Genomic DNA, 26406 nt, shown 5'->3' with positions numbered 1-26406 from the left:
AATCCCAATCTTTCTCAAACTATTCCAGAAAATTGAAGGAGAGGGAATGCCTCCAAATTAATTTTATGAGGCCAGCTTTACCCTAATGCCAAAACTAGACAGACACACAATAAAAGAAAATTACAGGCCAATATCCCGGAAGAACAAAAATCCTTATCAAGTTATTAGCAAACCAAATTCAACTACATTAAAAGGACCATACACCATGATCACATGGGATTTATTCCAAGGATGCAAGAATAGTTCAACATCTGCAAATCAATCAACATGATACAACACATTGATCATTTCAGTAGATGTAGAAAAAGCATTTGACAAAATTTAACACATTTATGATAAAAACTCTCAAGGTATATGTAAAGAGAATGTACCTCAACATAATAAAGGCCATTTGTGACAAACCTACACCTAACATACTCAACGTTGAAAAGCTGAAAGCTTTTCCTCTAAGATCAGGAGCAAGACAAGGATGTCCATTCTCACCACTTTTTTTCAACATAGTTTTGGAAATTCTAGACAAGCAGGCAAGAAAAAGAAAGAAAAGGCATCCAAACTAGAAAGGAAGAAGTAAAACTGCTACTATTTGCAGATGATATCGTATACAGAAAACCTTAAAGACTATACCAAAAATGGTTAGAATTAAATAAACGAATTCAGTAAATTCAGGATACAAAATGAACATACAGAAATTTGTTGAGTTTCTATACACTTAAAACAAACTAGCTGAAAGAAAAATTAAAACAATCTCATTTACAATTGCATTAAAAAAAAGTACCTAGGAATAAATTTAACCAAGGAGGTGAAAGACTTGTACTCTGAAAACTATATGACATTGATGAAAAATATTGAAGACACAAATAAATGGAAAGATATATTGTGCTCATGGATTGGAAGAATTTATTTTGCTAAAATGCCCATACCATCCAAAGCAATCCTTATCAATGTACCAACAGTGTTTTTCACAGAACTAGAACAAGTAATCCTAAAATTTGTATAGTGCCACAGAATGCCTTGAATAGCCAAAGCAATGTTGAGAAAGAAGAACAAAGCTGCAGTTATCATGCTACCTGATTTCAAGCTGTTCTACAAAGCTATTGTAGTTAAAACAGTATTGTCCTGGCAGAAAAACATGTAGATTAATGGAGCAGAATAGAGCACCCAGAAATAACCCATATAACACATATATTATTAATTAATCTATGTCAAAGTCACGAATATACAATGGGGAAAAGACAGTCTTTTGGGATGGTGTTGGGAAAACAAAAACAGCTATATGCCAAAAAAAAAAAAAAAATGAAATTGGACCACTATTTTACAACATATGCAAAAATTAACCTAAAATGGACTACGGACTTGAATGTAAGACCTGAAACGAAACCATAAAGCTCCTAAAAGAAAATATAGGCAGTCAGCTCTTTAACGTTGATCTTAGTGATGGGTGAGACCTTACTTTGTTTTACATGGCCACATTTCCTGACTTTCCTTACCCTCAGCCCTCATTAAAATATCACCTTTGGTTCTTTTTGGGGTGATGAAAATGTTCTGAAATTGATTATGTTGATAGTTGCACAATTCTGAATATACTAAAAAACATTGAATTTTATATTTCAAATGGGTAAATTTTACCGTATGTAAATTATATCTCAATAAAGCTGTTATATTTTTAACATCTAAAAAAATCACCTGCTCATGTGTCCTGTGGAAGATTTTTTAACCCTTCCTTTCTGGTATTTCAAGATATATAGGTGACAATTTTTTTCCATGCCTCTAGAGACTTTCTCGAATAAATAAATGTATAAATATTTAAAATAACTTGATTAATAGATGCAGCTATACTTTTTTTTGAGTCTGATGTTTTTCTTTTTTCTTTTTTAAAAATTTTTATTGTTATGTTAATCACATACATTACATCATTAGTTCTTGATGTAGTGTTCCATGATTCATTGTTTGTGCATAACACCCAGTGCTCCACGCAGAACGTGCCCTCCTTAATACCCATCACCAGGCTAACCCATCCCCCCACCCTCCTCCCCTCTAGAACCCTCAGTTTGTTGTTCAGAGTCCATGCAGCTATACTTTTTCTTTTTTTTTTTTTTAATTTTGAGAAGTTAGATATTATAGCATGTGCAACAGGGAATGCTAGAGCTAACCTCTAGTTCTTAATTCCCAAATACCAGAAAAAAATAGCAGATATAACTCTGGGAGAGTGTTCTAAACCTATTATATCTCTGGAAGAATATTTTTCAGAGTACTTTTTTAGAGATAAGCTGCAGAGAATCAAGCATGAGTACACAATGTAAACATACCTTTATAGTTATATACATTTTTTTCTGAATGGAAGTAATTTCGATATGCATTTTCCTGGGGATTTCTGAAGGGAGTTATCCTGTGGAAAGTACATGAGAAGGTAATAGTTCAAGTTTTGCAGAGTGTGGAAAGGAAGTAATTTCTAGGCTAGTGTTCTGTCTTTTAGCATTGTTTTTAGTTCAGGTGCTTAAACCTATCAAAAGTTTAACTGGTTTCTAGAGAGAAATAGTTCTCCAAAGCACTTTCCCCTCACTGATGGATGCTATATTATATAAACCATTTTTTTCTTGAGTTCCTTGTGTAGTCGCTTCCTTTTTTTTTAAAGCTTTTATATTTAGTAAGCAAATATAATACCAGTTATTAAAGCTTAAGGGAAAAAATTGAAGGAGTCTCTTCATTCATGTTTAGTTACAAAGGGTATTTATATTTGATATTTTTATCTTGATATTTATATTTTTGTCTTCTGTTTCCTCTCAAAGCATTTGAGTATAAGGAAGGGGGAAAAAACTGGTAAGCTTAAACGCACGCACGCGTGCACACACACACACACACACACACCAAAAAACCCCCAGCTGGCTGTTTTGGAAGTGTTCATGGTTATGTAATCAGGCCAATATGTATAAAACATCCATCAACTTAAGAGCAAGAAAGTAAGTAGTAATCTTAGAGAATTATCCATTTGTACTCAATTATTAGTTATTTTTGAAAATGTCCTATAAAAGAGGTAATTGCAGAGAGAATATCTGCAATCACAATCTAGATTTTGATATGAGAAGTAGGCTTGCTGATTATAGGTTTTCAGGTAGATATTTAAGTAATAATTAAATTACTCTTATATTTTCACCTGTTCTGAAATTTGAATAGAAATAATACAAGGCTAAAAACAGAGTTTTGAGAATTAATGGGTTAGCTACCACTAATGGGTTGGCTACAAGACACATAGCTGTTGTTTTCTAAACCCGTGCTCTCTGACAGACACGGCTTCAACTTCCCATTTCCCTTTATTTCCTCACATGATTCTTGTTTCTTCAAAAAGATTGCATTTCCTTTGGAAGATATTTATTCTCCTGGGCACAGAGGTAATATTAATATTGGTTTTTCCTTATGCCCTCTTTTTTGCTTCATATTTTTCTATGTTCTTGGAAGAGAGGGCATAAAACTCAAGAATGTCACTGCCTTGGAGCTTCATACCATCTGGCCAAATACTCTTGACCACATTCATAGCTGCTCATCTACAGTTTTTTCTCTGTCCCCTCTACCCTGCCATTATGATCTTTATTAAGATAGGGTATTTGACCCATCTACCACCCTATCTTAATGTTTTTGTTTTTAATCAGAAAACCTCTACTGTACTCCTTTAAACCATCTCTCTTGTTATTAACAGGAATTAGCATACCTCTGATACAATAAATTCAGAAACTCCACTCTACAAATTCTTATTCTCTTTTCTTTCCTGTTTAACCTATTCTCTTTATATATCTTTAACATATTTTATTTTTCTGGTTATCTGGCTTCTCATGCATTTATGTCTCTGTTCTGTCTAAATTCCAGGGTCAGTCGTTTTAACTTTCTTCAATAGCTGGCTCAATTTCCAGCTTTCTCTTTTCCCTAGACAGACTTTTGTTCAACATGCCACCAACCATAAAACTGAATCAGCCTAAATTGTAGTATCTCCCATTTCAGTTCTCCAGCTGATGGGTGCTACTGGAGGGAGAAGGTGGGCCTAGATAACCCAGTGGTAGAGTGTTTGCATATATCTTTTGTAATTTTCATAACTTCCATGGAAGCTATCATTATCACCTTTTTCTAGATTAAATAGAAGGGAGGGGAGGGAGAAGAGGAAAGTTGGGTTTGAACCCAGGCCTTCTGATGCATGATCGCACAAAGGATGCAGCAGTTCCAGATGTCACATCTGCACATCAGTCTTTCTTCAAGATTGTCAGACTCCTGGGCTGCCCTCTGGACCAGCTTTAAGACAGTCTCCATAGCAATGCTTATGGCTAGAGTAATGCCAGCCTCTAATTGAGTTGGTCTTGAGTTATTGTCAATCTCAGTGGTAAGGTTGTGAGATTTTGCTACTGGTTTTAGGGTAATTAGGGCCCACTTATGTGGCTGGTTAATGGGAATCAATCCCAACTAGTCACCAGGATAGCTAAACTGTGTAAGAAGTATGAAATTGATGCTAGGGAAGCAATTGATAAGCATTTGTTATGGTGGCTGATACTTTTATTCAATATAAAAAAAATTTTCAAATTCTAATAGTTTATTTCCAGTTTGCTTACAAAATTTTAGAAAACTAAATCATAAGAGGAGACAGTCTGAAATCAATGAAATAATTTTATAGGGTTTACTTTCTTGAGACAACTCATATGGGAGTAGGGAAGATATTTGTTATTTTAGTAATTCCAGTTTGGGATTTTATGAGCCATATAAGCTGGAGGATAAAGAATGCGAAATAATAGAGATTGTAGTTGAAAGTTGAAATCACTCAGGTGATTTGCCAAGTAGTGTATGGTGGGTGGCAAGTAAATGAAGCTAGGTTATTTATTTGAGGGGTCAGGTTCATGGGGTGCAGAGAGTAGGTACAAGATTTGAAAGGTGTAAGAAGTTATAATCAGGATAGGATATTAAAGTTTGACATATATCATGTGGTGAAATTTCAGGTAATTACAAGGTCCTGTGGTGGTGGAGTACAGGTGAAGAAGTCAATGAAGTAGATAGGGTGTTGAGTGGACCATCAATATGAGCTCTGAAATTTAAGTGAGAGCAAACGGAGGGTAAGTTTACTATGAGCCAGATGTCAAGTTCCTCAATGTAGAAGGCGACCTGAAGTTAAGTGATTAACGTGGGTAAAGCAGCAATATACCTGGAGGGCCACCCCCTTGGAGGAAGAGGAGTGTTGCTCTTGAGCTAGAGTAATGCATTCCTGTGGAAGGTGCAAGAGGGATTTAGGAAGATGCTGACTCTGCTCCCTTCCCCTGATCTGCCATTTGGAGTTTGCGATGGAAATGGCATAACTGAGGAAAAGGCAGTCTACATAAGCTTCTTGGGCATCAGAAAGCAATTCCAGAATTCCTATTGAAAGGGCTATGGGTAGGGGTTGGTGTGAGAAAGAACCTGGAAAAGTGACACGTAAGCCACTTGGTGGCAGTAATTACGATTCTGAGGCCGAGAGGTATGGAGTTAGGAAATAGACTTCATTCAGGCTCATTGTGCTGTGATTTGAGACTTTTGTTGTTGTTGTTTGTTAGTGTTATCACTGGCTATTTGAGCCACTCCTGCTAGACCACCCATAAAATGAGCTACTTGCTATTTTCCAAGTCCCGCTTATGCCTGTCTCTGCTCATATATGCAGTTTTCCAAATGTCTCTCCCACTCCATCTCAACGTCTGTAATCAAACTCCTGTAAAACCATGTTAACCCTCACCTCCTCTGGGATGTTTTCTTCATAGATATATATTCTCTGTTTTATTTGGCATGACTCTTGAGATGCTTTGTGTGTATTTATGGCAGGACTGCATATTTTAGTTCATTTCCAGTACTACTGAGCATGAGTCCATTCTCTTTGTGTGTGTAAAATACCTTGTTGAATATGGCAGTCAAAAGGGACTCCCAAGTGTAGAAGGAGCCCTCCACGTTCCTGGAGTTTTTTTTTGTTTTTGTTTTTTTTTTAAAGATTTTATTTATCTATTCATGAGAGAGAGAGAGAGAGAGAGAGGCAGAGGGAGAAGCAGGCTCCCCACCGAGCAGGGAGCCCGATGCAGGACTCGATCCCAGGACCCTGGGATCATGACCCGAGCCGAAGGCAGTCGCCCAACCATCTGAGCCACCCAGGCGCCCCGTTCCTGGAGTTTTAATCCATGTGATCCCTGATTCATTTCTCCATACAGTAGGGTCAACTTTGTTAACAAGAATTATTTGTATACTTAGAAAAACTCTAAATTGAACCTAAGACATATATGCATCTGAAAAGCTAGATTTATTTTTATAATGTCACTGTTTCATTTCAATCTCTTTATCTTCAGCTGCCTTTTGGGGGGGTGGGGATTTCCTCTAGCTATTTATTAATCAAAGAAGACTTCAGCTGTAATTCATGTATCAGCTTCCTATTTTCTTCCTGGAGAATAAGCCACAGATTTTTTTTCCCCCCTTTCTTGGGCTCAAACAGCACTGAAAACCCCCAGCAAGTAGAAAGCATAGTTAAAGGATGACTGGAATATCTGTACAAGGTTTATTTTTGCTACCATAGCAACTACCAGCAGTTACATTATCTCTCACTTTTGGAGCTCCTAGCTCACATGAAAAATGTTTGGTGGAACTGGTGGAACTTTCGGTATTAACCCCTGCTGGAAGTTGTGGCTCAGTCCCCGGTTAATCATGAAGAGCTTTGCCTTTAAAAACAACAAAACAAACAAAAACCAAACAAAAAAAAGCCCAACTCTTTAAATCTTTGACTACTTCAATTCATCATGGGAGTCTCTAGAAGTATTCTCATGACTATCTGACTACTTTTCCAGATAAATTTAGCCTTTATATTCATTATTTTAAAAATCACTTATTGACTCTTCTAATACCAATGGAATAACAAAATGAAAATCACAAATTTTTTGCCTTAAATAATCCATAATGTAGGATGGGAAATAGATGATGTGTAATAAGTGAGTGTCCTTTTCTAAGTGTTCAGTGAACACAGGACAGGGAACTAGGGTATTCAGTGGGAGGAAGGGGGAGAGATTGGGGGTGTCTTAGAGGAATTAACATTAGAACTGGCCTTTTTTGGAGAACGAGTGTTTTGGACAACAGATGCGCACATATCACTAAGGGTTTCACAGAAGGAGCTGTACAAAATATGTATACTGGGAACTGGGTATATGCTTTAGCAATGTGTAAGGAACTTGTGGGACTGAAGAAATATCTGTGAATTCCTTAAAGAAAGGAACTAAAATTTAATTACAGATTCAAAATACAGACACAAACATAGATCAGTAAGACAATCTAGGATTATATACATAGTGTTTGAGTAGCTTCCCCGTGCTGTGCCTATGGTAATAGCACTCCCTTCCTCAAGGATCTTGTTTGAGAATATAAAACATGCATAAATGAAAACTTAGCATTTTAGTCAGTCTATAAAATTAATATGAATGAAGTTAAGAGTTAAGTGCTGTGAATGCTGTGAAATGAGAGAAATCACCAGAACCTGAGGGGAGAAAGGAAGCCATAGAAGGTTTTGGTGGCCCACTTGGACCTGCTGCTTCTCTTGCCTAGATCCTGGTCTTGCCCTGGATCCTGGTCTTGCTGCTACCACCCCTTCCTCAAGTCGGCCTCAAGGCAGAACTAAGTTTGTGCACCTCAGCACCTGTGGAGTGTGTGATAACATCCACTCCCATGATTGGGGTTTGATTTTTTTTTTCCCCTTCCCTAGATTCTATATTTGAGAGAGAGAGAGAGAGAGAGAGAGAGAGAGAGAGAGAGAGAGAGAGAGTACACACAAGTGGGGGGGGGAAGGGCAGAGGGAGAGGGAAAAGCAGAGTACCCACTGAGCTCGATGTCCCCCACATGGGTCTTGATCCCATGATCTGAGCCAAAGACAGATGCTAAACCTACTGAGCCACCCAGGTGCCCCTGGTGTTTGATGGTTTTAACTTTGTGTCTCTTGAATTATAATGTCTGATCTAAATCTCGGGTGTGTTTGGAATGTCTGGGATGGAAGAAGAGATTTTAGTGTCTGGATTTTTAGTATCTAGATCTGGCCAGGCAGCCAGAACATGAGTTCCTGACACTGCTGGGGGCCACAGCCCACAACCCAAGAGGCGTTTGTCCTGCCTCTCTGAAAGAACTGTGGGATTTTGTCACTTGTTGGATTATTTCATGGAAGTCCCCACATACAGTCATCATAATCATATACTGAAGGCTTAATCTTCCCTTTGCATAATATAAGGAAAATAATCTTGAAAAGCCAGACAATCTACTGAACTATTGATAACATTTTAAACATAACCATAATAATACTGAGAATTAAACACTATAATTAAGATTATAGTCATTAAGATTATTCATACTTGGGGCACCTGGGTGGCTCAGTTGATTAAGCCTCTGCCTTCGGCTCAGGTCATGATCCCAGGATCCTGGGATCGAGCCCCGCATCAGGGAGCCTGCTTCTCCCTCTCCGTCTGCTCCTCCCCCAACTTGTGTTCTCTTTCTCTCTCAAATAAAGTCTTTAAAAAAAAAAAAAAAAGATTATTCATACTTTTGTAATCTGGAAATCTAAAATTATAAAACATAAAAGGCAATACAAAGTAACAAGGGAATTAGAAGTATTGTTTAAATGAAAAATGCCCTAATAAATTATAAGGATAAAAATTCCTTTTTTTTTTTTTTTTAAAGATTTTATTTATTCATTTGACAGAGAGAGACACAGCGAGAGAGGGAACACAAGCAGGGGGAGTGGGAGAGGGAGAAGCAGGCTTCCCGTGGAGCAGGGAGCCTGATGCTGGGCTCGATCCCAGGACCCTGGGATCATGACCTAAGCAGAAGGCAGACGCTTAACAACTGAGCCTCCCAGGTGCCCCCAAGATTCCTTTTTTTCTACTGGATAGTCTTCTCGGAGGTTAAAGAAAAAACACCATTAAGAAAATAATGCATGGCTTTGTTCAGTTTAAAAAATATATACACTGATAATGTCATCAGTTATTTAGGAAATAATTTTTACATTTTTTCTAAAAAGCAGAGAGATTTGAATATCTTATGCTCTTGATATCTGTTGAAAATAAATCAACTTTATTGGTTTTTCCCTGTGCATGTAGTTCCCTCATGCTTTAAAAAATTTTTTTTTGAGTACGGAGTACCTATAGATAAGTCATTTCACAGTTCAGGCCTTTAAAATAAAATCAGGTTGGGGCGCCTGGGTGGCTCAGTCGTTAAGCATCTACCTTCGGCTCAGGTCATGACCCCAGGACCCTGGGATCAAGCCCTGCATCGGGCTCCCTGCTCCGCAGGAAGCCTGCTTCTCCCTCTCCCAATCCCCCTGCTTGTGTACCCTCTCTAGCTGTCTCTCTCTGTGTGTCAAATAAATAAATCTTAAGAAAATAAGATCGGGGTGGAAAATTTAATTTGGAGCACATTTGAAATTTATTTAGACTTTAAGTTTAATGGATAGAGTATAGGTTCTGGATTCAAATACTGCCACCTAGGTGCCTCATTGACTCTCTAAATAGTTCCTATCCTCAGGTATCTCACACATGAGCAGAATGCCTGTTTGGCTTATTGTGCGAAAGGATGAAAGAATGCTTGAGAAGCACTTTACAAAAAGCCTCGGCTGCAGTAAGTGCACAGTGTGTGGGATCGTGACGATGCCAAAGCATTCTTTTATCTAAAAATTAAAATGTTAGGGCTCCTGGGTGGCTCAATAGGTTAAGCATCCAACTCTTGATTTCAGCTCAGGTCATGATCTCAGGGTTATGAGATCAAGCCTGTGTCCGGCTCATGCATTGGGTGTGGAGTCTGCTTAAGATTCTTTCTTTCCCTCTCCCTCTGCAGCTCCCCTCCCCTGCAAAATGTTAGCTCAGTACCGCTACTATTTGTTAATAGCAATTTTATTTTTAGTGACCTTTTACAGAACTGCTCCAGCCTTATCCATTAGTATCCATGTACTTTTTTGGGGGGACATAGGGCATTATTGTGCCTTTTTTGTCCTATGGATATAGAACACCTAAAAAATAAAAGTCTTTCTGATAAAAAAAAAAAAGTCTAATAAATCACTGCAAAGAAGATAAATGTCTGTTTTTCTCTATGTGGTATTCATTATGATGTGCATGTAAGGTGCTGGATCTTTGTGCTTTTGATTTTAAAGTAGTGAAAATTACTTTCACAATTAAAATGAAACATGAAATTCAGAATATTATGGAAGGAAACAGATTGCTCACTGCCGGTAAAATTCTGGAGGGGGCAAGTGTCTATTTGAAATTCTCCCAAGACGAAGGATAACGCCCAGGGGAAAATACGCACATCACAGGCAAGGTATTCTTAAAGGGTGTCTGTTCTGGCGTTTGACTAAGTGGAAGAGCAAATTATTGACTGAGAATTATATTTACTTCTTGCCCAGAGACCGCACAAGGCATGTCTTCATGAAAACATAGCATCTCCACTGTGTCTGTTGCTTACTCTGCCTTTTGGATTTCCACTTCACCCAGCAGAGACACTGGCAGTGCCTCCCAGGGCAAACATCATTTGGTTTCTAAATAAGGCACAAAGATGAAAATATACAAAAGTAGAGTGGTTGCTAAATGAATAGGAGTACTGCAGCTTCTGTCCGTACAATGCAGTGATAATAATATAATAATATCTGTGTCTTTGTAGAGCTTATAACCCAATATCCTAGGAACAAAGGAAAATAATCATATTTAGCTTTAAAATTAATGTTTAATTAATTATTTTCTGAGAGGAAGCCATGCTAAAAAAGTTGATCTAGAAAAAGCCCTCATGAAAAATCTCATAAAAATTTTCCATGCATTCCACCCAGAGGCCTTTAAAAAGAAGTGTGTCTATATTTATGTTTGTATCTTTAAGTGTAAATTGACTAATAAGTTATAGATTTACATTTTTTAAACTGATACACTCTTTTTAAGGGATTGCATAGAATTAATTTTACTGTCAAAAATGTTTATCGCAAAGGCCTGCTTCTGTTTTCTTTTGGGGCATTAGAATGGTCAATAAGTAGTAGCGATTTCTATGCTGCAGACACTGTGCTGAGAACTTTCTTTATATTAGCATATTAAACCCCTGCGTAGGTATTATTATTACCCCATTTTACAGAAGTGGATCTAAGATAGAGTGAGGATAAATAACTTGCTCTAGATCACATGACCAGTTAATGGTTAAGCTAGGAATCCGCCCAGGTAGTCAGCACTATCTTGCCAGACAGCTTCCGCATTTAAGCAAAAGTAGCACTTTGCTTGAATTATAGGATAGTGGACTATTTAAACTACAGAAAGAATAATTATATCATATTTCTGCCTTTTAAAATATAAGAAGTGCATGAAGCAAACTGTTCTCAGTAGGCCAGAGTGCAGCCTAGAGAACCTTCCCACAGATGGGGGCCTACCCCATATTTCCTTCTTAACACATACATCTCTACTCTCCTTTCAATTTTGCATCTATACTGGTAGAACTCTACCATCTTAGCTCTTCTCTCCTTCTAGACTGGTTTATTGAAACGGTGGCTAGGAGAGGAATCCCAGTCCATGGGGTCTCTGCTGCAGGAGCTAAAGGGCCTTATTGCTAGAGGAGCTCCCAGGGACCCTCCTGTTCGGACCAGATAATCCTGCCAGGATCTGAGTGTCTATGGGAAGCTGGGAGACATCCTGCAGTGGAAAGACTAGCAAGGTATCTCTTCCCAGAATTTTGATTCTAGGGAGTGGAGGAGGGATGGGGTGGGAGCAGGGTTTTGTGAGAACAGCCAGAAAAAATAAATAGAAGAAAAATAACAGAGATAAATGCTTTAATGAGAATTAAAATAGGATGATGTATGATTTCACTAATATGAGGAATTCTTAATCTCAGGAAACAAGAGAGTTGCTGGAGTGGTGGGAGGTGGGAGGGATGGGGTGGCTGGGTGATAGACATTGGGGAGGGTATGTGCTATGGTGAGCGCTGTGAATTGTGCAAGACTGTTGAATCACAGACCTGTACCTCTGAAACAAATAATACATTATATGTTAAAAAAAAGATAGTAGGAAGGGAAAAATGAAGGGGGGAAATTGGAGGGGGAGACGAACCATGAGAGACTATGGACTCTGAGAAACAAACTGAGGGTTCTAGAGGGGAGGGGGTGGGGGGATGGGTTAGCCTGGTGATGGGTATTAAAGAGGGCACATTCTGCGTGGAGCATTGGGTGTTATGCACAAACAATGAATCATGGAACACTACATCAAAAACTAATGATGTAATGTATGGTGATTAACATAACAATAAAAAATTATTAAAAAAAATAAAATAGCAAGTGAACTAAAAAAAACTAATGATGTAATGTATGGTGATTAACATAACATAATAAAATGCAAAAAAAAATAGGATGATGTAATAGCAAATGGTTTGCTGCTTTAGACAAGATCCCTGAAAGTCTTTATGAGAAGTTAACATTTAAAATGAGATCTGAGTGATGAGGAAAGAGGAAAGCACAGGGGGAAAAGAATTCTAGGTCTGGGGAAGAGCAAAGGCAAAGCCCCTAAGGTTGGGATGCTTATGAATGACAGACCTACAAGAACGTCCATGTTGCTAGTGCACAGAAGGCTAATGAAAGGCGTGCGAGACCCAGATAGGGCCAGTCTGGTTGGGTTTTATGCACTGATGAAGCTTTGGGATTTTTCTCTTAGAACCATAGGAAGCCTTTGGGGGATTTACAACAGAGAATGAGTTGACTGAGTTTATGTTTAAAAACGATCACTGTTGAAGTGTTTAGAAGAGATTGGATTGCCTAGTGAGAGCAGAGGCGGGGAGACTGTACTGGTGGTATGTGTGGGAGGGGTGGCAGGTTGACCCGAGGTTGTAACGGAGAGTGAGTGTATGGATTCAGAACCAATTTTGACCTACATGTGAGGAGAAGAAGCAAAGTTAATTCTTAGATTCTTGGCTTTCCTGGGGCTGTTTATTGAGATGGGAAAACTAAGGGAGGAGAAGGTAAGATTTCGCTTTTGGCATTGCCAGATTTGACACGCATAATTAGACAGCCAAGAGAGATAAAAAGAAAATGGGCTGGAGCGTCTGAGGGGCTCGGTTGGTTAAGCATCTGCCTTTGGCTCAGTAATGAAGTCAGAGTCCTGGGATTGAGCCCCAAGTCAGTCTTCCCGCTCAGCTGGGAGACTGCTTCTTCCACTCCCTCTACTCCTCCCCCCGGCTCATGCTCTCTTTTAAATAAATAAATAAAATCTTAAAAAAAAAAAAAGAAAGAAAGAAAATGGGCAGTAATACCCCAGGTAGGGTGACCATGTAATTGATAATGCAATGTGGAACACCTTTGAAAATGAAGCAGGGGTGTGGTGGGATTTGGGTTTTACTAGAACTCAACTACTATACTAAAGCAGGGACAACAGAGGCAAATTGTGGCTCTCTTGGCAAACCAGAAGGTATGATATGTAGGAATCTAGTTCCAGGAAGAGATTTCAGGATTGGTAATATCAGATATTTAGATTAGTGCTAAGAAGTCAAGTGAGATAAGAACAGAAACAAGGTCTGTTTTTACCCAGAGCAACATAAGGGTATTTGGTGATAATAAAACTATAGGCCAGTTATCAGTAAGGGTAGGAATGCCAGCCAAATGGGAGTGGACTCATGAGCCGATATGAGCTTAAGGAAGTAGACATAAAAAGTATAGACATTCTTTTAAAGAGGTTTTGCTGTGGGAGAGGGATGTAGGTGAAAAATAGCTGGGGCTCTTTTGGAGACCATTGATTCCCATCAAAACTGGAAGGGTGTTCCAGTGGAAGTCCTTGGTTTATTTGAGGCCGTAGCTTGCATCAAAGACAGTACTGCACATGTGGAAAAAGAAATAATGCTCTCTGAGTGAAAATAATGGGACATGTAATTTTGGACCACAGTTTCTGTTGCTATTATTTGAATAATCTGTATTTGATTTTGAATATCCTTAAAAAATCTGAATTGTTACAAAGATGACCTTTGATTTATAAAAGGACTTTAAAATCTAGCCTTTCAGATGCTACTTCATTCACTTCAGGGCCATAGTCTTCTAGTCTGGTAGGAGTAAAACCATATAACTCAAGTATCAGCTTCCATTGGCTGTATTGGGTTTTTATGTTGGGAAATGGTGTTTGCCTTGAACAAACTGAGAGAAGTGTTAGGGCTTCTGCAGGAAATAGGCCTGTTCCCTTTTCATTTTTACAAAATCAAATACCTGAGCTTTTCTCTGAATTTTAATTTTGTTTGTTTACCCAGCTTTCTTCAAATTACCATCCTACAAATAGTTTTAAAGATTTTTCTTAAATATCCTACAGATGTGTTTCTGAGCACTAGCATCTAACGATTAATTAAATTATCTAGTGAGGTGTGACTTTAAAATTTAAAGAATCGTATATGTTGAGAATCTGCAAGAATTTGTAATTTTATATAAACATAAAAACAGTGAATTCTCTAGTTTTTAAACTGCTAAATAAGGAGCAACTTTTTAAAACTATACATAAAACACATTCTCTTTAGAAAAGGAACCTGTGAAAATGTTACATGATCATTCCCAAAATGATTTTGAAAGACCAGTAAATTCCTTCTTTTACATATTTGCCAGAGGTAAGGAGTGCCTGGCACTGACGCACAAGATAAACAGTAGAGTCAGTAACAGAACAGGACAGTTGGTGTAGCATTCTCTAAGAGTACATAGCCAAAGGAACGGTACCATTTCATAGAGATTTTATGAAAGAATTGTAAGTACCTATGACTTGTAAACTTATAATAACTTAAACTTCCTCAGCCTCTGCTTTTGAAAATGGTCTAATGTTTTTCTTTGAGCTATTACTACTTATAAACATTTTAATATATCTGAGAACTCTGTCAGAATTTTTATAGAAAAAGCTGAAGAACTTAATGGTTTTGGGAATTGACAATTTATACATTTATTTTCCTTGACACATTAGATGTATATGCAATGATGTAATTTATGCTTTTTGGAAAAGAAGAAAAATTTAAATATACTTAATCCATTAAACTCTGTGTGTATATATAATTACTGTTGTGTATTATATTTTTATTTGATATACTTTCAAGCTTTAAGCCATGGTGACATTCCTTTCAAATTATGAACATTTCAATAAATAATATAATTATAGTTATCTAGAGCTTTCAGTTTTACCAAGTACTAATCACTGTCTCTTATAATACAAGAACCCTATAAAGCATACTTAAAATATTTTCTTCATTCAATGTCAGTAAATAAGTAAACTGAGATTAGTGGTATTATGTTACTTAACAAGAAATTCAAACTATAATTAGCATTTTGAACCCCAGGTTGGTGTTCTTTTTTTCAAGACCATACTGGCATGGGTTCTTTCTGTATTAACACCTCTTTAGTGAGTAAAAATAGCATTCAGATTTGCCTAAATTAAACAAACACAACCTGTCCTTCATACATTACTCTTAGAGCAGACCCTGGGTGTAATATTAACTCTGTCAGTATGATCCATGAATAAGAAGGTTGTGAGTGGAAATTATGACTTGGTTGGTACTTGATTGTATGATTTTGCTTACTTAACTAACCAAAGGAAACAACCCAACTCATCATTTTGCTCATAATACTGTATTTCCTTTGTAAAAATGTGTGTGCTAAAACTTCATTCTCTTTTTAGGGACCACACTAACCTCATCCTTTAAATAGATGCCTGGTGTAATGTAATCTTAAACGTGAAAAGTCTTTTTGTGTATGCTCAAATTTTGGGGTGGAATATCTGTGGATAATCAAAATGCTCCCTTTAATTGAAACTCCAGATAGTTCCCACTGGAGTCTGTGGACTTAAATAATAAGGTAAAGAAAGTGAACTAACGTTGTCTTGTGGTACAAAGTATTTTTTCCCAGCTTTATTAAGATATAATTGGCATATAACATTGTATAAGTTTAAGATGTACAGTGTGTTGATATGATACACCTATGTATTGTGAAATGATTCCCACCAGAACTTCAGCTAAGTTCACATCACATAATTACCACTTTTTTTTAAAATTTATTTTAGAGAGAGATTGAGAGAATGGAACAGAGGGAGAGTGAGAATCTTAAGCAGATTCCACACTGAGCTTGGAGCCCAGTGCTGGGCTCAGTCCCACAACCCTGCGATCACTACCTGAACTGAAACCAAGAGTCAGATGCTCAACTGCCTGCACCACCCAGGCACCCCCGTTTTTTATGGTTAAGATCTCCCTTAGCACTTTTCAAATATATAATACAGTATTATTAACTGTAATCACCCTGCTATACATTACAGTTCCAGAACTTATTCATCTTGTAATTAGAAGTTTGTACCCTTTGTCTAGCATCTCCCCATTTCCTCCACCCCTTAGCCCCAGAAACCCCCATTCTAGTCTCTTTCTGAGTTCAGAGCTTTTAGATTCCACATATAGTGATATGATACAGTATTTGTCTTTCTCTGTCTGACTTATTTCACTTAGCATAATACCCTGAAGTTTCATCCTTGTTGTCATAAATGGCAGAATTTCTTTCCTCTTTTCATGGCTGAGTAATATTTCATTGCATTTATATGCCACATTTGCTTTATTCATTCATCCATTGATGGGCACTTGTTTCCATGTCCTGGCTATTATGAAATAGTGCTGTAATGACCATGGGAGTGAAGTTATCTCTTTGAAATCCTCTTTTCATTTCATTTGATAATGTATCCAGACATGGGATTGCTGGATCATACGGTAGTTCTATTTTTAATTTTTTGAGGTAACTCTATACTCTTTTCCATAGTGCCTATACCAGTTTACCTTTCCACTAACAGTGTGCAAAGGTATTTCCTACAGCTATTCAGCATTTATTTTATTTTTTATTTTTTTAATTTTTTTTTCGATTTTATTTATTTGAGAGAGAGAGACAGAGATAGTGAGAGAGCACAAGTGGGGAGGAGAAGAAGAAGCAGGCTCCCCACAGAGCAGGGAGCCCGATGCGGGACTCGATCCCAGGACCCCGGGATCATGACCCGAGCCGAAGGCAGACGCTTAACCGACTGAGCCACCCAGGCGCCCGCTATTCAGCATTTAAAGAAGTCTTCCTAGAAGTTATAAAGTGACAAAAACCTTAGAGAATGGAGAAGTAACAATTATTTGTACCCAGGAAAGATTCTAAGTGTTGAAATTATAAATGAACTTGCTGTTATAAAATATATCTAAAACCTGGAAAATAATTAATTCATTAGGATCAGAGTGGTTACTTTTTTAAATAGGGGCTATGTTTCTGAATACCTTGTAGAAATCTGACTTGTGTAATTCAGATTTAGTTTTCCTATAGAAATAAATACATGAGATTTATGTTTTTCAATTTTAATCACAAACCTTATCACATTTAAAACACACATATAAAAATAACAGAAAATGCAGTCTCACCATATTTTAAAGATCAAAAAGATGTATCAAGTTATTATCTGTCTGGTTATTTGCTGCTAAGCACACACTGAGGATTATAAACTAAGCAAATCCATTTATCCATGTAGGCCATGAGGTCAGATAATTGAGACTATAAATAGGCAGATTTAATGATGTCATTAATAAGAAAGAGGAGAATATACCTCTGTGGTATCTTATTTACTCCCACAAAGCATATGTTCTTTAGAAAGCAAATTACTGAACCAGATGGAATAAGGAAAAAAACTAAGGTGAGTAACAGAATTATTTAACACAAACTCATTATACATTCAACATTAAGAGTATGATTATATTGCATTTTCATGTTTGAAATGATTATGCATCAGACTTTAGGATTAAATTTGGGTGTTTTCTGCACAGTCTTAGAGTTATATAGTCATGACTTTAAATGGAATGTTTAGATGCCTTCCTAGTGCTGTTTAACTTTGTCAAAGGAAAGAGGATATTTATTCACACAAAGAAAAGAGGCAGTGGTTAGTCCAAAAGCCGTATATATGGAGATACACAACTAGAAACTCATTCTTTCGAAACCCCAACTGTTTTCAACTTTCCCACAATGATGTACTTAGTAATGACTTCCCCTCCCCCCTTTCTTTTAAACCTTAGCCTATTGTCAATTATATCCTAAAACTCTCAAGTCATCTGGATGGTCCACTGGTGATTCCATTTGTTGAGGTAACTTGTTAAAAGTTTTGACTTTTTGTGAAAATGTAGCTAAGTTCTATTTTTTTCCCAAAGAGAAATGCTAGAAAGCAAAATAAAACTATTGTTTAAATAAAAAAAAATTTTTGAAGATTAATTGATGAGTGATTACATTTGGCTGTTTTTTTTTTAATTATTCTTGTGGAATCACAGAATCATGCTTTTCCAATTTTCATAGTTGGAAAACAAGTTGGTCAAAGTCAGCTATCATTTCTTGAAGTGCAGACATAAGATATCCCATCAACTTCATGAAAATAAGCCACAGTCCATCAAAAAGAAATAAAGGATTAGTTTTGCTTTTGTGATAAAATATAAGTAACAGTCTTTATATTTTCTAATTTTTATTTTTTACTTTTGAACTTTTCCTTAAGAAACATGGTAGAAAGAGATTAAGACACTAGAGTAAGAATAAAGTGAATGATACTTATGAAATTTTCAGGACAAAAAGTAGCATATAATGATCTTTTTGTGAGAGCATTGCAATATATCCAATTGGTTTTTATTTTAGGATCAAAAAGTGAACGTCAGTTATTATTTTAGCTCCTTTATCTTGGCATTCATAATACAGGACACACCTATTATACCAGAATTCTTGTGCTAAAGTTGTTTTAATGGCTTTGATATTCTGAGAGCTATTTTTGAAGACTTTGTGCTGTATTGACCACCAGTACTTGGCATGTTATATATGCCTTTGTTTCTAGGTCCGCCTATTTCCTCAGGGAAAGTTTGTATAAATGAATGAGACTACTGTATGTTTCTTTGTCATTTCCTTCTGTTGTTTCTTGGGAGGAAGAATTGCAATAGATTTTACAGTATTTCTACCCTAAATTAGCTACCTTTCTGTGACGCTGAAATATATGGTGGTTAGGAGGGCTGGAAATAGTATTTTAGGTTGCTTAAACCAGGCAGATGACACATAATTTACTTTTCAGAATGTGTGTGATTTCCTTTACTTGAAAAGACTAACTGTGGTTTTATAGATTGTGAAAGTGTGGTTCTAATGAATTAGTCCTTAGCATCCACGTCTCATGGTTTTCTTCTGGTGAGCCCAGGGCTTCTTTTAGAGATTGTTCCGGAGAAAATAATAAATTATATTTATTGAATAGGTTCATACAGTTTTTTTTCTGTCATTCCAGATAGAATTTTAAGACCTCAGATTGTTGTTTCATCAGTCCCAGACACACAGTAGGAGATTCAGTAGTGGAATGGCGGGGGAAAGGAAATGGGTGCAGAAATCAACTACCCTGAGTTTAAAAACTAGATCTGCAGTTTACTGTGACTGAGGACAAGTTAATTCTCCTCTCAGGAATTCATTCCTTATGCTGTACCATACAGTAAAAAGCAACTCTGCAAGGTGGTTGTAAGAAATAACTATAAGGCATACATAGTTTCCCACCTATTGTAGCTTAATGAGTTGCACTATTGATGTTATTATGGGGGCTTCACCAGTGCTCATTGATTGATTAAACTGAAGATAGAAAGAGAAAGGGAGAACAAGGTAACATCTGGGACTTTTCAATTTGGGACTTTTCATGTATAATTGAGTAAAATAATAAGCTATTAATTTTTTGAGTGCAGGAAATGCTGTTTTTCTACCCAAAACTAGTGATGGTAGCTTAATAAATGGTGTTGTATGGTAGTGTGTGTGGGAAAAACTCCTATTACCTTCTGGTTCAGAGTTCTTTCCAAAGTATTATTACTTTTTTTAAGACTTTATTTATTTCAGACAGAGAGCAAGGGAGAGAGAAAGAGAGCATAAGCAATAGGGAGGGGCAGAGGGAGAACCAGATTCCCCTCTGAGCAGGGAGCCTGACACAGGGCTCGATCCCAGGACCCTGGGATCATGACCTGAGCCAAAGGCAGACACTTAACTGACTGAGCCACCCAGGGGTCCCCTAAGTATCATTCATTACCTTTAACTTTATGCTTACTCTATCAGTGAGCACATTTTAATTCATCTATCATTTGACCTTTTTCATACACAGGAATATAAAATACATGGCTGATATTGGGGAGAATATATATAAAATAATTTCTTTGGGGGAGTTGTCAAACTAACAATGTGAGAAAATGTTAGTGAAAGTTAAGACTCTTTATGATAGACGGGAGGAGGAAGAGAACTCTTAATGGTTTATAGATGTTAGGAATACTCGTGGTTGGTTGGTTGTCTACATTGCTTAACAACCAGATTTTTTATGATTGAGAATAATTTATTCCTTTGCAAGTTCTCCTTGTTTTCTGAGAATCGGGGTCAGATGGTGAAACTTTCATTTCACACCAAATATATCAACTATCATATTTCAGCATGTTGTTAAGAAATTAGAATTTTTTTTTTGATTGGGAAAATATTTGAGCACCTGACTCAGTGTGTGTGTATCTGAAGAGACATCATTCATTCATTCAACAATATTTTATTAAGCATCTTCTCTGTGCCAAAAATATTCTAGATCCTTCAGGAGGTAGCACTAAACTAGAGCGTTAAAGTACCTGGATTCAGCAAGCTTCCAGTCATTAATAAGATTTCACTAATTTGAACTGATCTGTAGTCAGAATTGTGAACATTTACAGTAAGCCATTTGAACATTGTTGCTGTATGAAAAGTATATAATATGTAAACAGGGATTGTTTTGCATAATGTGCCATTCTGTGCTTGCAATAAAGAAACACCAAAAAATAAGGAGATAGGAAGGCAAACTCTTTCCTAGAGACCTTTCTTCCTCAGTAAATATTATTTGGTTTTCAATTTCATTGTGATTTTTCAGTTCTGATGATGCATGCAAGATTTTATTTCTAGTTTTTTTTACTTTTTATTAGATTATTTACTTTGGAATTGAGAATAGTTATAAAAGCATTTAATTAATAAAAATAGGATAGTTCCAGATTATTCCTTCCCCAAATAAAAGGGATTATTTCTATAGAAGGATAAAAATGGTGGTTTCTGGAGAGTTACACTTTATGTATTTATATCTTAATACTGCTTGGATTACTATCCTATTGAGAGAATTATTAGTATAATTTCTGACCTGTGATCTGATCCAGTGTTCTCATTTTTTACTACCTTTCTTACAGGATTAAGAGGTAGCTGATGTGTTTTTTGCTTAGCCTGCAAGTGTTTGGATGAACTATAAAAATGAGTTTGGGGCCATGATTTCTTAAAGATTTCTCAGTGTGTGGATCAAAGTGCTCCAGCAATCTTATGTCTAGTAATACTGTAGACGCTCTTAAACTTCAGTGAACTCTCTCACAGAGTCAAATAAGACTTCCACCTCCTTGGTAAACCATGCTGAAATGGTTGTGCTTGGCACAATGAACCCCTAGAGCCAATAGGCTACTTTCTAGATTGCCTGCTGGTACCTCTTATTATATTTTATAAAAAATATACTGTTGAATTTTATGTGAATGAGACCTGAAAAAAATAAAATGATAAAAACCAAGGAATTTACACTCATGTTGCTTGCAGGTGTCTTGAAATCCTTAGGTCACTTAAAAAAGACTGAAGTGGAAGGCAAGCCATTGTGTGCTACTTATGCAAGACCAACAGGATGAAAATTCAATCAGTGTGTACATTGGCAAAGATAAGCTTTCACTCTACATCAAAGATCAATGAATGAATTTACATCTGTGTATTTTAAGTCAAAATAAAGTGCTTAAGGTTTACTTGAACTTTTGATTTCACATTTTAAGTGGTGTTTTAAATGAACTTCTGATTAGATGGAGGGTTTTTCTTATATTTGTGTTCCTTCTTGATCATTTTCCCAAATCATTATTCCCAAGGTGTTTTCTTTGTCAATACCTATATATATATATTTATATATATATAATATATATTCATTAATACCTATTATATATATTAAATATATATAATAATGTCAATACCTATTATATATATTAAAATGAGAAAAATTTTCCCCAAATGAATTCATTAAATATGTAGGAAAAATATAAAAACATTTCTACAGTTCTGAGTTTAAAAGTACAGTTTTGAACTACACATTATTGTATAAGCAACACTTATGGGGGAATCCCATCTTTTCTGGGTTTAGGTAGTGAAATCAGTACAGAAATGCGGTTATGTTGTGTTTTCATTATACCAGCTATCTCTTTTTTTGTTAGATGTGTTAGTCTATTCATTGATTGCTACTTTGTATCTTGCCTTAAAACAAATTAGTTTCATTATATTCAATATATATATATATATAGCACATTTAATATTTATGCTAACTCATTGATCTGCAGTTGAAAGAAGAATGGCTTACGGAAAAGCAGTTCTTGAACTGTTTGAATTTTAATCAAAATGTTTCTTGGATAATCAATTTGTGTCTGAGGTTGTGTTTTGTATAGTCTGTGTGGCTAATAATTCTTGAATCTCTGTTAGTCTTTAATGAATATGTTGTACCTTTAAATGCCGGTGATGTCAAATAACTGGGGAATCATGGCTTTAAATTATTTCCGTGCGCATGGAGGGATCTGGGAGGAATTACACTGAGTACTAGGAACATGCTATATAAGTTTTGTTGTGAAGTCTTAACAAGAATGATATACCAAAAAGGGGTATGTGCAAAGACTTGCCTGTGAATGTTTATAGCAGCATTATTTACAGTAGCCAAAAAGCGGAAACAACCCAAATGCCCATCAATTAATGAATAGATAAATAAAATGTAGTATAGTCATATGATGGAATAATATTGGGTAATAAAAAGTAGTAAAGTACAGTCACATGCTACAACATGGACAAACCTCAAAACTGTTATGGTCAGTGAAAGAAGCCAGAGAAAAGCCAAAAGAAAAAAAGCCAGAGAAAATCATATTTTATGATTCCATTTATATGAACTATCCAAAAAGGCAAGTATATAGAGACAGAGAGTAGATTAGTAGCAGCCTAGGGCTTCGGAGGGGTTAGGATAGGACACAAATATGAAAAGAAAAATGATGATCTTCGCTCATTTAAAGCACTTACCGAGAACGTTAGAATGGAAGAAACTTCACAAAGTTTTCAGCATAGCTCCTCATTTTGCATACAAAAAGGCAGAAGTGACCGTCATTTAGGAGATCAATATATATTTGATCTAGATGTATTCTAAATATGCATTTTTGATTAGCCTTAGTAATTTCTTTTTTTTCCCCCAATTATTTCTAATTGTTTTGTTCTTCTGTACCATAGGACAAAAGATTGGGGGGGTCTATATTAGTAATTTGCAAACACAAAAGGAGAGAGTATTCATTACTCATTACTCAGCTTCAAAAATCACTTTTGATCTTGCTTTAGCTTTCTCCTTCCCTGCCTCTGCTTTCTTCCCCTTCTCTCCTTTGAAGAAAACCCCCCCATAGCCTTTTTACTCATGAGTATTTTATTATATATGTATGAGTGATAAGGACTTTGTTTTTAGACATACCTTCCGTGGTATTATTGTATCTACCAAAATTAACATGTCCTCTAATACTCCGTTTTAATCCAAATTTCTCTAGCAGTCAGTCTGTCCATACTGGATTCAGTTTGCCACATTCCTTTGGTGGTTATGGCACTTAAAATCTCCTGTTCTATGTCAGTTCTTGCCCCAGTCCCAGTTCCCCAGTTTCCCCCACCCCCATTGTCAATTTGTAGGAGAAACTGAGCTGTGTCTATCCAGATTCTAGATTTTGCTTATTATTATATTTGCTAATTATTATATTCAACTATTCGAGCATAAGTTAAAAAATGGCTTTATTTTTTCCATCCAAAAGAATTTTTCCACAGAATTGAGAGCAATTGAGCTAGCTAGCACTTAAGAATTTGTAGTAACTCGGGGCACCGGAGTGGCTCAGTCGTCAAGCCTCTGCCTTTGGCTCAGGTCATGATCCCAGGTCCTGGGATCGAGCCCCGCATCGGGCTCCCTGCTCAGCGGGAAGCCTGCTTCTCCCTCTCCCACTCCCGCTGCTTGTGTTCCCCCTCGCTGTGTCTCTCTCTGTCAAATAAATAAATAAAATCTTAAAAAAAAAGGAATTTGTAGTAACTCTTTTTTTTAAAGATTTTATTTATTTGTTTTTTTTAAAGATTTATTTATTTATTTGAGAGAGCGAGAACGAGAGAGAGAGAGAGTGCATGAGAGGGGGGAGGGTCAAAGGGAGACGCAGACTCCCTGCTGAGCAGGGAGCCCGACGCAGTACTCGATCCCAAGACTCCAGGATCATGACCTGAGCCGAAGGCGGACGCTTAACCAGCTGAGCCACCCAGACGCCCAAGATTTTATTTGTTTGACAGAGACAGAGACAGCGAGAGCAGGAACACAAGCAGGGGGCGTGGGAGAGGGAGAAGCAGGCTTCCCGCTGAGCAGGGAGCCCGGTGTGGGACTCGATCCTAGGACCCTGGGATCATGACCTGAGCTGAAGGCAGCCACTTAATGACTGAGCCACCCAGGAAGATCGAGATTAGCAGACTTTCAGAAATGGTGTTCCAAGACTTGATTTATTCTGTTTTATTGCTGCACTTCCTTTGGTAAAAAGATGAAGGGGGAGACATTGGGAAACTGAATCATTCCTCCCTGAGGTAAGGTGAAGCCTAGTAGCTGCTTAGGACAGAGACACCCAATGTAAATGCAGAAGTCGTGGGTCTGGGGTTTGAAATGTGCTTCTCTTACCAATCCCTGTGAATGTCCTCTTAAGGGAGAATAATTGAATGATGTTTTAACAGATTGGGTTTTAATTTTTATTATGTTACATATGGAATAATGTCTGGGTCTTTTCATGTTTTTTTTTCCTAACAAAAGAAGCTTTTAAATCAAATGCTTTGATGCTTGTTAAATGTGTGTGTGATTTGCCAACAATAGTTTTTTTTATATAGAAGTACAAGTAAAGGACCTTTAATGGACATTTAAAAATGTGGCCCTTGTTTCTTATTTGGATATGTTTCCTCTACATCTCTTTGTTTTAATAACATGTATTTTTTTTCTTATAACAGCGTTTTCACTTCTTTATTGATATATCAGATTTTTGTTATAAATAATAGTATTTGTGCTTTTAAAATAGATCGAGAACTAATTTCATTTGCATGTCTTTTACTGTGTCTATAAATGAGAACCTCTTAGTTCAGTTAGTCTATGAATAAGGGTCTGTATAGGTAGGACTTGTTTAGTAATTGGCCATTAAATAGAATAATATGTATTGAGGGATCATATTTTTCCAATACCTTTGCCTTTATTTTAGTCCAGTGGTTCTCAAAGTATAATGTGCTGGATTACCAGTATATATCACCTGGACCCTATATATAGATTCTATTTAAATAGGTACAATGTGGCCCCACTCAAGCAAATCTAATTAGAAACAAGTTCCATGGGTGATTCTAATGCCTATCAAAAGTTTGAGAATCACTGTCTTAGATAATCTATTTTTGTTGTAACTTTTTGTTTTTAAATAGTTTGATTTGCTAAAAGTTGCAAAAATAATGCAGTTTCCCTATGCCTTTCTCCAAGCTTCTCCTGATAATAATATCTCACATAACTATAATACATTATTAAAACCAGGGAAGTGACATTGGTGCAATACTATCAAGTCAGGTACAGACCTTATTTGGACTTCATCAGCTTTTACATGCATTCTTTGTTATTATTATTATCTATTGTTATTTGTTTTGATTTATAATTCTGTGACTTTTTACTACATAATGTAGATTTGTGTGACATCCCACAATCAGAATACAGAACTGTTGTGTTGCACAGGAACCCCTTTGTATCACCCCTTAACAGTCACACCCTGCCTCCAGCCCAGGCAGTTGGTGATCTGTATTCTATGACCTTAAGTTTGTCACTTTAGGACTCTTACATAAATAGAACTTTACAGTACATAACCCTGTGAGACTGGCTTTTTTCACTCTGCACGATGCCCTTGAGATCACCTGAGATGTTGAGTGTATCAAGATTTTGTTGTTTTTTATTGTGGAATTCATTATATGGATGTCCACAATTTGTTTTATTCGTTCTCACACTGGAGCACATTTGGGTTGTTTCCAGTTTGGGGTTGTTACAGAGTCAGCTGCCATAAACATTCATGTGCAGGTTTTATATGAACATAGGTTTATTTTTCTCTCATGCAAATACCAAGAGTAGATTGCACGGTCATATGATGTGTGTGTTTAGCCTCATATTACACTCCCAGTCTTTCCCGAAGTGGTTGTACCATTTTGCGTTCTACAAGCCACAAGTGAGAGATCCAGTTTCTGCACACTCTCGTCTGCACTTAAAGTTGTCAGTAGTTTTCGATTTAGGTGCATTGTGGTATCTCATCATAGTC

General features: G+C 36.7%; 1 protein-coding gene across 11 annotated transcripts in view; it reads left to right on the top strand.

Moving 5' to 3' along the window:
- The window catches only part of COBLL1 (cordon-bleu WH2 repeat protein like 1), a 159254-nt gene that overhangs the window by 54751 nt on the left and 78097 nt on the right, over positions 1 to 26406 (top strand). The window contains exon 1 of one of the 11 annotated variants that reach the window (XM_027589862.2): positions 14685 to 14735. The exons of the other annotated variants lie outside the window; for them this stretch is intronic. Within the exon in view, the coding sequence (XP_027445663.2) occupies positions 14725 to 14735 (11 nt within the window). The 5' untranslated portion in view covers positions 14685 to 14724. Of the gene's footprint in view, positions 1 to 14684; positions 14736 to 26406 lie in introns of those variants that run through there. 11 annotated transcript variants of the gene reach the window in all.

Source organism: Zalophus californianus, chromosome 3 (genome assembly GCF_009762305.2).
Source record: "Zalophus californianus isolate mZalCal1 chromosome 3, mZalCal1.pri.v2, whole genome shotgun sequence".
NCBI classification, from domain to species: domain Eukaryota; kingdom Metazoa; phylum Chordata; class Mammalia; order Carnivora; family Otariidae; genus Zalophus; species Zalophus californianus.
The sequence above is the reverse complement of the archived record's forward strand: the minus strand, read 5'-3'. Positions and strand labels throughout refer to the sequence as shown.